This window comes from Cyclopterus lumpus, chromosome 25, assembly GCF_009769545.1.
Source record: "Cyclopterus lumpus isolate fCycLum1 chromosome 25, fCycLum1.pri, whole genome shotgun sequence".
Taxonomy (NCBI): Eukaryota; Metazoa; Chordata; class Actinopteri; order Perciformes; family Cyclopteridae; genus Cyclopterus; species Cyclopterus lumpus.
The window spans coordinates 4,299,038-4,312,137 of NC_046990.1; the positions used below are offsets into that span (position 1 = coordinate 4,299,038).

General features: G+C 44.1%; 1 protein-coding gene across 5 annotated transcripts; it reads left to right on the plus strand.

The window, feature by feature from the left end:
- Nucleotides 1-1,099: 1,099 nt before the first annotated feature.
- Nucleotides 1,100-7,527, plus strand: LOC117728244. 5 transcript variants are annotated; one of them, XM_034529052.1, is made up of 3 exons: nt 1,100-1,147; nt 1,495-6,878; nt 6,999-7,527. In XM_034529052.1, the coding sequence occupies exons 2-3, from the start codon at nt 5,925-5,927 to the stop codon at nt 7,092-7,094; spliced, it is 1,050 nt and encodes a 349-aa protein (XP_034384943.1). In that variant the 5' UTR covers nt 1,100-1,147; nt 1,495-5,924; the 3' UTR covers nt 7,095-7,527. The 5 variants fall into 2 exon arrangements, 4 of the variants coding, with proteins under 4 accessions (XP_034384943.1, XP_034384940.1, XP_034384941.1 ...); XM_034529049.1 differs by having other exon boundaries at nt 1,495-7,527.
- The last annotated feature ends 5,573 nt before the right edge of the window (nt 7,528-13,100 follow it).

Consider the following 13,100-nt stretch of genomic DNA (forward strand, 5'->3'; position numbering starts at 1 on the left):
ATCTCACTGAAAACAAATCTAAAGTGGCAATAAAATAAATATAATTCCTGATGAAGTAAAAAAAAAAAGACTTTCAGTAACCGCACTGGTTGTTCTCCTGCGGATTTAATAATCGTAGACCCGGACAAAACTTTGGACTCGCAGCGTTGCACTCGCAGCGTTGCACTCACATGCGTCGAAATACATCAAAACGTGCGGCCTGGTCGGGAATCGTATGTAATGACTTATCTAAGAGATTCGACCAGCCGTCTCCCCGAAAAACTGCGAGAAATTGGTCCATTCACTTGAATGGGGTTTTGGCGTGAAGAGAGAAAAAAAACACTTACAACAAGTGCGCTGCAGTGTGATAATAGGGTCTCTTTGTTCTATTTAAAAATCTCACAAACCTTCTGAAATGTGGCTCACTTCTACTTTGAGAGTTGAAACCTTGGACCATCAACATGAGCACCCGTGCTGGCTCACTTCCACAATTAGCAACACTGAGTGGATTCATGGAAGATTGGCACAATCAATTTTGAGAACTTCTTCGGAGAAAAGCATTACTTACACAAGTGTTTCACCATCAGTCTTGCTGGTTACCAAAGAGATGCCATGACACGTATGCTCCCAGTTGTGTCTGTATGTTGGGAAACAAATGTAAATAAGCTCAATAAGAATAGTTTACACTCTACAGTGTGTTCTTCCAGTTGAGCTACAGAAACAAATCTGCTCCACCAGCATCTGCACACCCTAACCTTAAGTCAAATATGGGAGAGGACAAACACATCAGCATCAACTAAGTGGTAGTTACTTTTCTTTACCCCTTAACTATCTGATTAATATCAGTGTCGCTCAGGTTTGACAACACCACTCTACACTGTGCACACACTGCTTCTAGGCCTCAGATATCACAAAATTAGGAAGCAAACATTTATTTACAGTCTAACTAATGGGCAGTGACAACCATTTAGTTTCATGTAATTGTTTTGTTACAATTGTCAAATCAGTAAGTTATATGTTAATTTTGAAACAGGACGTTTTATTTTGAAACAGGAAATGTCTTGTAACTTGTTAGGGGACTTGTAATCAGGAAGTGAAGGAAGAGCATGGCTCAGTTTACAATCCAGTTGAGTCTGCTTGCATCTTATGCCTTTTGATGGCATCGTTGGTATGTATTGATTTCTTTTATTGTTACTTATGATTGCAGATGATTATTTTTGTGACAATGTTTAGTTTGGGAAGTTTTATGCACAAAGTCCATCGAGTCATAGTTAATGACTACTTCGCTATGAATGTTGTTCATATGACAGAATAAATATGAATAAAGAGTTGTTATGTTAAAATACAGTGGTTTATAGGAACATATGTGTAAATCAGTAGTAAATACATAAAAGTAGCGGTTAAAAATAAAGCAAGTTATTTCATTGAAGAATCAGTATATTTACATTGTGTGTATGTGTAAGGTTAAAAAGAAAACATTTTGTTTGTATTCATTATGCCCTTTGTGTGTTTTAGTTTTACTCTTTCTTACGTCAATAAACCTGTGGACAACGGACAACTGTCTTCAGAGTCGTGATGTCAGGAAAGAGTTTGTCTAACTGCCAAGGTGTATCACGGGACATATACTGAGGGCAGCATAGTAAAACAACGGCTTTCTAGCGGGCAAGATAACGCAGCCAGCTGGCAGGCGCTACTAACAACGTCATCTCACGCAGCCAGTGGATGACCATCACAGCAGTGTCTAAACAGAGGTACGTCACCAGACAACACCATGTCCGAGAAAGCAACTTCATTAAAGACGCGGTCCCGCGCTACATGTTCTGCTACATACTCAAGTGTATCATCAACGGGGTCTGCTGCAGCAAAGGCAAGAGCGAGAGCAGAAGCAGCAAAGGCACGCATGTCCTACGCCGAAGAGGAAATGAGCCTAAAGCTAGAAAAAGCTAAGCTGGAAGCCTCAATAGAAATGCTCAATTACAAGAAAGAAACTGCTGCAGCCGTAGCTGAAGCCGAAGCCCTTGAAGCTGTGGTAGATAAAAATAGTGAAAGACATAGTTCCATGTTAAATTTGGACTCCAGTCCTTTGGAAGCTGCACAACGCACAGAACAATATGTGATTGATCAAGCCGAATCACAAAACACAGACGCTCAGCTGCATGATGATGGTGTTGGAGCAATAAGAGGGTCAAGCCCTAACTACGAAACTCCAGCTTCATCTATCAAATCTGAAGTCAACTCATTCCATCCGGCCCAAGCTAATATAGCTTCCCATCATACACATGGCCACAATGCAGCTTCTCAACCAACTCGCCTCATCTCACAGCAGCCTTACATCTATGAAGATGAAAAGCTCGATGGGACACGCAATGTTCGGTTTGACAACCACAATGCCACTCCTGAGCAAGGTCTTGGACCTCAAAACGACAAAGGCGATCATGCTCTTAAATCCTATCCCACATCTTCAAACACCAATAATAACAACTCCAACATTAGCGACTTCGTGAGATACTTTGCTCGTCGTGAGCTTGTAGCAACAGGCCTACTTCAATTCAACGACAGACCTCAGAACTACAGAGCCTGGAAACGGTCTTTTCAGAATGCAACCAGAGGTTTGGACCTGACACCAAGCGAGGAAATGGATCTCCTGTTTAAGTGGCACCCCATCTCTTTCCTCGATACGAGAGGCGTCAACCCAATTGTACAGAAGCTCCCCTTCGGTCTGCAGGAGAAGTGGGCGTCAGTTGGGTCATCCTACAAGCGGCAACATCACGTTTCATATCCCCCCTTTGCCTGCTTCGTAAACTTTGTTAGCCAAGAAGCTAGTGTCAAAAATGACCCAAGTTTCAACTTTGTCTCTCACTCAGACATGTCTCCCAGGCCAGAAAAAACAGCTTGGAAGCCAAACAGACAGCGAGAAGTCTCTGTTCACAAAACAGAGATATTTCCAAAAGCCATCTCTGATCCTAGGGAGCCCTCAACGAAATTCAATGACTGTGACAAACTGTGTCCAATCCATAAAAAACCTCACCCTATACGCAAATGCCGTGCATTCAGAGAAATGCCCATCGAAGACCGTAAGACATTCTTAAAAGAGAATAACATTTGTTTCAGATGCTGTGCTTCATCATCACACATTGCAAGGTACTGCACATTTAATGTTCGTTGTTATGAATGTAAAAGTGAAAAACACCACACAGCGCTTCATCCTGGACCTGCTCCCTGGGTTGAAGGCAAAGACTCTGCTCCAGAGCATGGCGGGGAGGAGGATAGCTCTCCACAACCCCATGTCACCACCAAATGTACAGATGTCTGTGGCGGAGACGTAACGGACCGATCCTGCTCTAAAATATCCCTTGTGAATGTGTATCCAACCGGCCACACTCACAAAGCAGTGAAGATGTACGTGATTCTGGACGAACAGAGCAACAGATCACTAGTTCGTTCACAGTTCTTCGAAGTCTTCAATGACCAAAGTCCAAGTGCTCCTTACTCACTGAAAACATGTGCTGGAGTAAAGAAAGCGACAGGAAGAAGGGCCAGTGGCTACATCGTGGAATCTTTGGACCGTCAGCATCCCACTACCCAGCCTCATAGAATGTGATGACATCCCAAATAACAGAAGTGAGATTCCAACTCCCAATGCAGCTTTTCATCACGCACACCTAAAGTCAGTCGCACACCTCATCCCAGATATCGACCCACAAGCCCCAATTATGCTTCTCTTAGGTCGGGATATTATCAGAGTCCATAAGGTCCGCAAACAGGTCAATGGCCCACACAACCTACCTTATGCTCAGAAGTTGGATCTGGGATGGATCATCGTGGGTAATGTATGTTTAGGCCGCGTTCACAAACCATCGACAGTCAACGCCTTCTACACGAACACCACGGAACGGGGACGCCCTACTCTCTTTGACCCGTGTCCTAACATGTTCCGTGTAAAGGAAAAATACAGTGACACCCAAGCCACAAACCACCTCCAAACACACCCTGAAGAGATATCAAACTGTGATGTTGACAGCCTAGGACATAACATATTCAAGCAGACCAAGGACGACAACAACATGGCTCCGTCTATCCAGGACATCTCCTTCATGAAAATAATGAAAGAAGGACTAACAAAAGATGCAAACAACAGTTGGGTAGCTCCATTACCCTTTAAATGCTCACGTCAACGGCTCCCCAATAACAGGCCACAGGCATTGAACCGTCTCAAGTCACTCAGACGCAACTTTGAAAGGAAGCCTGAAATGAGAGACCATTTTCTCAGTTTCATGGACAAGATGTTCAAGAATGGTCATGCTAAGTTAGCCCCTCCTCCCAGTGAGGATGAAGAACAGTGGTACTTGCCAATATTTGGTGTGTACCATCCAAGAAAACCAAAACAAATACGAGTGGTCTTCGATTCCAGCGCCCAGTACAACGGTGTGTCGCTCAACGACGTGCTGTTGACTGGGCCTGATCTGAACAACACTCTGCTTGGTGTATTAATGCGCTTTAGAAAGGAAGCAATCGCCTTTACAACGGACATAGAACAGATGTTCTATTGTTTTTCAGTAAGGGAAGACGATAGGAACTTCCTACGTTTTCTATGGTTCCAAGATAACGACCCCTCCAAAGACATTGTGGAGTATCGGATGACGGTCCACGTCTTTGGAAATAGTCCTTCACCCGCAGTAGCAATTCATGGACTGCACCAGTCTGTTCAGGTCAGTGAGCTTCGCATTGACCCTGACGTCCAAAGTTTTGTGATGCGTGACTTCTATGTAGACGATGGGTTGAAGTCCTTGCCCACAGTCGAAGCTGCGGTCAACCTGCTGAAAAAGACACAAGATGTTCTCTCCAAATCAAACCTAAGGCTGCACAAGATCGCAGCAAACAACAAGGAGGTCATGGAGGCCTTTCCGGCCGAAGATCGTGCAAAAGACCTTAAAGACCTGGACCTCAGTGCAGATACGCTGCCAATGCAGCGTAGTCTTGGAATCAATTGGGACCTCCAGACCGACTGCTTCCACTTCAGCGTCTCCGACGAGATAAAATCCTACACTCGACGGGGTGTCTTGTCTACAATCAACAGCCTCTACGATCCTCTAGGGTTTGTAGCGCCAGTCACAATACAAGGCAAGGCTATTCTGAGAGAACTCACAACTGAGAAAGGTGACTGGGACTCGCCTTTGCCCCAAGAAATGGAAGACGCATGGACATCTTGGAGAGCATCTTTGAAAGAACTGTCCCAGCTTTCTATTCCCAGAGCCTACACTACAACTTCACCCCCAGCAGCTGTCAGAAGGGAATTGTGCGTCTTTTCTGACGCATCCACGAAAGCTATCGCCGCTGTGGCATATCTAAAAGTAACTGACTCTGCTGGAAATAACCATGTGGGATTTGTAATGGGCAAAGCCAAGCTGACCCCCCCCGTTCTGAACAAACAATTCCGAGACTGGAACTTTGCGCAGCAGTGCTTGGAGTGGAGTTAGCAGACTTAATCTCGGCAGAACTAGACCTTCAGCTCGATGCTACAACCTTCCACTCAGACAGCAAGGTAGTCCTTGGCTACATTTCTAATGAAAGCAGGTGCTTTTATGTATATGTAAGTAACCGGGTATTACGTATCCGAAGGTCCTCTCACCCAGATCAATGGCGCTACGTGTCAACAACAGAACCCTGCGGACCACGCTACACGTTCTGTCGCTGCAGGCCGTTTGAACGACACAAACTGGCTGAGTGGACCCAAATCTCTGTACACACCGGAGACAAGTGCCTCAGAGAGCACCAACGAGCTTGTAGACCCGGGTTCAGACCCAGACATTCGCCCTCTGGTGTCCACTTTGAGTACTACAACAACATCCAAGCAGCTTGGTTCTCAACGATTCTCAAAGTTCTCATCTTGGAAGTCTCTAACACGGGCCATTGTTTCCCTCATACACATAGCCCGTCTTTTCAACATGACCTTGAAGAACAGCCCTTGTAAGGGCTGGCATCACTGCAAAATAGGATACACTGTTGAGGAGTCTGATCAAGCGTTGCACATCATCATTCAAGCAGTACAGGAAGAAGTCTACAGTCAAGAGATCAGATGTATCCAAAAACATGAGCAGATCCCTAAATGTAGCCCTCTCAAAAATCTGGATCCTTTCATTGATGCACACTGCCTTCTGAGAGTCGGGGGCCGCCTCCACAATGCAAACCTTGATCAGAGTGAAAAGACTCTAGTGATTATTCCTGGCAAACATCAAGTTGCAACCTTACTCATCAAGCATCACCACGAACGAATCTATCACCAAGGCCGTCTGTTTACAGAAGGGGCTGTCCGTACAGCTGGCTTTTGGATTGTTGGTGGCAAAAGAAAAGTGAGCAGCATCATCCACCAGTGTATAACCTGCAGAAGGCTTAGAGCCCCACTTACAATTCAAAAGATGGCCAGTCTTCCAGCGGATCGTCTCTCGACAGAGCCTCCCTTTACGAATGTCGGCCTTGATGTGTTCGGTCCTTGGAGTGTCTCTTCACGAAGAACAAGAGGATGTTATTCACACAGTAAACGCTGGGCTGTAATCTTCACGTGTATGAGCGTACGAGCGGTTCATATTGAAGTCATAGAATCCCTTGACACATCCAGCTTCATCAACGCGCTAAGGCGCTTTCTTGCTGTGCGCGGTCCTGTCAATCACATCCGCTCAGACCGTGGCACCAATTTTGTTGGCGCCTGCAAGGAGTTGAAGATACCCTCAAACATTGACAACACAACTGTGAAGACTTACCTGTCAGGCCAAGGTTGCTCTTGGACATTTAACCCTCCGCACGCCTCCCATTTTGGCGGTACATGGGAAAGAATGATTGGTCTTGCAAGGAGAATCTTGGACTCCATGTTCCTTCAGCTGAAGGACAAACTTACCCATGAGGTGCTGGTGACTTTCATGGCAGAAGTGACAGCCATTATAAATGGCAGGCCTCTTGGTCCTGTGACAACTGACTCTGATGACTCATTTATACTCACTCCAGCTGCTCTTCTCACTCAAAAGGTGAATGTCCTTTCTGCTCCTACTGGAGAGTTTGGAGTTTCAGATCTCTACAAGCGCCAGTGGCGGCAGGTCCAGCACCTGTCCAACACCTTCTGAGACAGATGGCGAAAGCAATTCCTCCCAACACTACAGGCACGCAAGAAGTGGCAGTCCACTCATCCAAACATCAACCCAGGAAGTGTTGTTCTCCTCAAGGATAGCCAAGTACCAAGAAATGAATGGCCTCTTGGACGGGTAACACAGACCTTCCCCAGCGAAGACGGGAAGGTGCGAAAGGTCGAGATCAAGGTCACACGAACAGGAGTGACTAAAATCTTTCTTAGGCCTGTTTCTGAGATAGTGCTTCTTCTCCCCCCAGAGGCCCAGTGAAGTGAACTGTCTAGGATTTATTGAGTGGCGTGTATTCACGCCAGGCGGGGAGTGTTTTGTTACAATTGAGTCAGTAAGTTATATGTTTATTTTGAAACAGGACGTTTTATTTTGAAACAGGAAATGTCTTGTAACTTGTTAGGGGACTTGTAATCAGGAAGTGAAGGAAGAGCATGGCTCAGTTTACAATCCAGTTGAGTCTGCTTGCATCTTATGCCTTTTGATGGCATCGTTGGTATGTATTGATTTCTTTTATTGTTACTTATGATTGCAGATGATTATTTTTGTGACAATGTTTAGTTTGGGAAGTTTTATGCACAAAGTCCATCGAGTCATAGTTAATGACTACTCCGCTATGAATGTTGTTCATATGACAGAATAAATATGAATAAAGAGTTGTTATGTTAAAATACAACTCTTTATAGGAACATATGTGTAAATCAGTAGTAAATACATAAAAGTAGCGGTTAAAAATAAAGCAAGTTATTTCATTGAAGAATCAGTATATTTACATTGTGTGTATGTGTAAGGTTAAAAAGAAAGCATTTTGTTTGTATTCATTATGCCCTTTGTGTGTTTTAGTTTTACTCTTTCTTACGTCAATAAACCTGTGGACAACGGACAACTGTCTTCAGAGTCGTGATGTCAGGAAAGAGTTTGTCTAACTGGTGTATCACGGCACATATACTGAGGGCAGCATAGTAATGTTTTTATTTCCTTCGAACATGGACCAAATGTGACGACCCCTCCCTCGGCTCAGGGCTTGTGGGTGGATATGTACACGCATAGAATTGCACGTGGACTGTAGATCGCGAAGCCTACGAGACCTCAGCTGAGACCATACTCTTATTCAATACTTAATTAAATACGCTTTATTATAACCATCTATCCAAGACGTCCTTCTTACCCCTCTTGGAGATTTTTTAACAACACTTTTTAAGGGAGACATTGTTAAAATCACCCAAAATAAAGTTTGGTGCATCATGTGAAGTTGTCTGCAGTTTTTGCACAACATCAAAGATGGAGCTGGAGGCAGAGGTGGGCGGCATTCGCCTTCGGGTGGATGTACACTGTTGTTATAAAAAACAGTGGAAACTCGCGGTGGATGTAGAAGGGGCGCAACAATACTGATAAAAGTTTGACATCTGGCATACAGATGCGTTCCCTGACAGTCACAGAGCTGCAGTAGTGTTGGTTAAAATATAAACATACCCCAGAGTTTTCCTCGTCACTTCAGCCTTACGATCCAAACGAAACGGAGCTCAAAAACCGTCGATGAACAGGGCCCTATTTCTCGTACGTGGCTTAACAAAGCCGATCAAATGTCCTATTAGAGAGCTAAAATTAACAAGATGATTGACATCAGGCTCTCCCGGTTTCTCAAAGGCTGATCTGCCCTTAAACCAGCTCGTTAATTTGAGCCAGACGTCAGTTCACAGGATAGTTGCGCGTGCCCGTCCGACTTCAAAAGGAGGAAGTGTCGATCACAGAAACCATGATTTACTAACAGCACAAAGGCAAATAAACTCAAAGGAAGAGACTCTTTTTCTCCGCTGAGGATCAGGAGATTATCATGAACTTATATGAGGAATTCCAGACCATAATTATGGCAAAATCTAATCAATTCATTCACTTCACTCGTGCTTGAGAGGGGGCGTGGCTTATCTCCATCGAAAGACTTATAACTTCCGCCATTCACCATGGATTAAAAAATAACCACTATTTATGCTTTATACTTGTTGTGGACATCCCACAAACGTCGGAACATCTAATGCCCTCGTGTTTGGGTTCATAACATTAATATCATTCATATATATATATATATATATATATATATATATATATATATATATATATAACATCACCCGTAGGCTCACACAGCTCGGTGACTTTCACCGACTATACATCTAGATAAGTCACATCCATTCGTCTGAGCATTGACTTTCATGAATCTACTCGCAACGCAGCATCAGTGTTGGGAAAATGTATCGGCTCATTTTAAGTGCCTCATTCTTTAAATGTGCCTGCTGGCAGTCGGCGTAATGGCATGCATCATCCAATGAGATCTAAAATAACTATCAACTCTTTCAGAACAAGTAGATAATATATAAGTGTATATTCATGTATGTGGAGATGACCATATAGAACTTTTATTGCATTTACACGGACATGGCCAGGGAACGTAATGAACATATTCATGAATTTCTTAAGCGCTAAATAAACTTTACGAACAGCGCGGCATACAGCGGCTTTCCCGATGTTCTCCGCATGGCCGACACTGTACAAAAATGTACCACTCGCAAAGAAGCGCAAGGCTATGCAAACAGTCTGTGAGACAGTCAATGCTCTGTTGCGGCGTGTGGTGTTCGCAATGTTCGGCTCGAGAATGTCTTGTAAATAAATGATTCCTTGTCGGCAGAATCGAGAGCACTCATAAAGGAAGTCATCATCATGCAATAACGGATCTTGGCGATCTCGAAGAACTCTTTCTCTATGAAACGCTAATCTAACTAATATCGCTCCTTCTGCAGCTCGTGTACTAACAAAATCTAAGAAAAGAGATCACATTACTCCCGTATTAGCTGCTCTGCACTGGCTCCCTGTAAAATCAAGAATCAAGTTTAAAATTCTTCTCCTTTCATATAAAGCCCTCTGAGGCAAATGTGTGATATTGGGCCGTATAAAATAAACAAAATTGAATTGAATCTTAACCCTCCCGTTGTCCCGGGGTCACTCTGACCCGCATATATGTAGATGCATATATATTTATATTTAAAGACGCTGAAATCTATTCCTTGAGATACTTTGAAACTCACTACCGCTAGTACCAAAGCACCACCACAGTCAGTGTGTGAAGAGGCAGCTACAAGTACTGGAGGTGGAGATCACAGCAGAGCCTTAGAGGAAGGACAGAGTGGAGGAGCTGTGTCCAACAGCCAGCTGACTTGTGATGTAGAGCAGCGGTCCCCAACCCCCGTTCCGCGGGTCGGTTGGTGCCGGGTCGCACAGAACGAGTGAATGAAAAAAAATGGAAAGTTTTTATCAAAGTCGTAAAAATGTTTTATTTTGAAAAGGATCGGCTACATCCGTCTGTGCATCTGAGCCTCTCACGAGGTCACGAAATACGTCACACATCTCAAGAGGTCACGTATTACGTATAAGTAACCTCTTGAGAAAAGCTAGAAAACTATAGCGAACCCACAAGCGAGAGAAAATGAGTAAAAACAAAACAAAAAAAAAACAACATCTTTGGAAAGCTTCTTTGTGAAGCGGGTTTTCTGCAATGACAGCGATGAAAATTAAGTTACAGAGCAGACGGACATAACAAACACACTTCGGGTGTCGTTGTCTCCCATCACCCCAAGATTGCACGGGCTCGTTGCAGATAGACAAGCTCAGGACTCCCACTAATTCGGCGTCATGGTAAATTGTATTTTCATGCACTTTATGCCGGTCGTATCATTTTATTACGTCATATTTATCGCCCACATTGTGAAGGCCGGTCCGTGAAAAGAGGACATGGAGTATGAGAGTGAATCAGATTCTGCATCTAATTCGGAAACATGCCTTAAGGCACTGATCTGTATCCATTCAGGAAATAAACTCTTTTTTGGATGTAACTTTCAAGAAAACTGTCAAAGTGGGTGAATACTTGAGCGATGTTGTGAAGTTCATACGATCTGTTGGCGTGGTGCAGAGAGAAGTGGGGTTTGATCTTTTATGAACGAAAGCGCTTTCGTCTGAAGAGTAAACAGTTTAACATGATGAGTCACACTGGATATTCCATTTTCTGCTTATTTCTCTTGTCTTGTCTCCTTTCCTCTGACCTTTATATGCAGAACTTCAATTTAGGGTCTTTAAACATCAATGGTGATAGGTACAGGCATAAAAGAGTATTAATAATGGAAGTTGTAAATCCAAAAAGGTTGGACATACCACTTTTTGCAAGTAACTCACACCATTCCATCAGATGAAGTAGACTGGGGTTTATGGTGGGAGGGCTCCTGCACTCTGAGCCATGGCATCAATCTTAGTGCCGGGGTAGCCGTGCTGTTTATAACAGTGGCTAATGCCACAGTTCTGTCTGTCACTGAGTTGATGAAGGGTCGTTTACTGATGGTGAGGGCAGAGATGGATGGCTCGGTCTATTTATGCATCAAATCAGGGACCAGAACGATTTCGACTGCACTCCCCATAGACAGGAATAATGAGGACCCACACCAACAGTCACACTCAGCGTCACTAGAACGTCATCACACAACTAGATCTGTTAGACACATGGAGAGTAAAACACCCACAAAACAGGCACTACACTTAAGGTCAGCAAAGACAGGATAAGTGCAGCCAGGCTGGACAGAATGTACATCTCTCACAGTCTCATAAAAAAATAGCACTATCAGTCCAGTTGGGTACACCGATCACCACCTCGTCAGTTTACTCTTGATAACCTCACCAGGTTAATGGGTTAACTCCTACTGGTATTTCAATAATAAACTTCTGCATTACAGCACTTTTTGTCAGAGCTTTAGGGTTCTTTGGCAGCAGTGGAGAGCTGAAAAAGATTGTTCCAGTTGTCTGAAACAAAAGATCAATTAGTTAAACCAAGAAAGTCACTTTGTACTTGAAAAGTTAGGACCCTAGGTCAAAAAGGTTAAGAACCCCTGAAATAAGGAGTTATAAGTCTGAAGTTGAAAACAAGAACCAGATAGGGTGGGAAAAGAATCTGCTTCAGTAAGTAGGGAGTGACGAAGGTCATGCGATTTCTCGGAATGGCTAACGATATGGAGCAGATGAAGACAACACACAACACCCAATATTGAAAGAAGGCAGGCTGCAAAAGTGCTTTATAACTTGGGGAGTTCCAGAAAATAGCAGTTCTCTTGGCGCAGTCAGGCAGCTAACTACAATTGTGGTCTGTCGTGTTGCTTAGGGACGAGCTCTGTTTCCCGAAACATAGATGATTTTTGAATTTGTTATATCCTTCAAATTATTTTTGTTATTAAAGTTGATCTTAAACTTTTTATTCGATTTTTTGGCTATTTTGTGATCTGTCCTTCTTCAGAGGGACAAGAATCCCTTGACGGATTTGAGACGCAATAGACATCATCAGCTCAAGGGTCCTCAAATCCTGCGCAGGATAGTGGAGCACGTCTTCAACTTGAGTTTGAGGCTGCAGAAAGTACCACAGCTATGGAAGACATCTGGCATGGTACCAGTACCAAAGACCTCGCGGCCCAAGGACTTCAACAGCTTCAGGCCGATGGCTTTAACATCCCACCTGATGAAGTCCGTGTAGAGGTTGGACCTTGTACCTCCGCCCCCTCAGCTCATCTTTGGACCCACTTCAGTTCGCTTATCAATCTGGCATCAGGGTGGATGACGCGGTCTTCTACCTCCTTCACCGATGCCTTTCTAGCCTGGAAAAGGCTGGAAGCACTGTGAGAGTCATGTTTTTTTACTTCTCCAGTTCCTTCAACACCATCCAGCCTTTGCTACTGAGGGACGTCAAGCTGGAGCAGACGGGGGTGAACCTCCTCACCAACCGTCCACAGTATGTGTGGAGACAGGTGTGAGTCAGACCTTGTGTCCTGCAGCACAGGGGCCCCACAAGGAACTGTTCTGGCATCATTCCTCTTCACCATATTTCACCTTGGACTTCAAACACAACTCTGCTAACTGCCACATACAAAAGTTCTCTAACGACTCTGCAATCGTCTGCCTCATTTCCGCCGA

Bases quoted from the DNA above. Each gene is read 5' to 3' on its own strand.
- LOC117728244 (XM_034529049.1), top strand. From the start codon at position 1,751: ATGTCCGAGAAAGCAACTTCATTAAAGACGCGGTCCCGCGCTACATGT.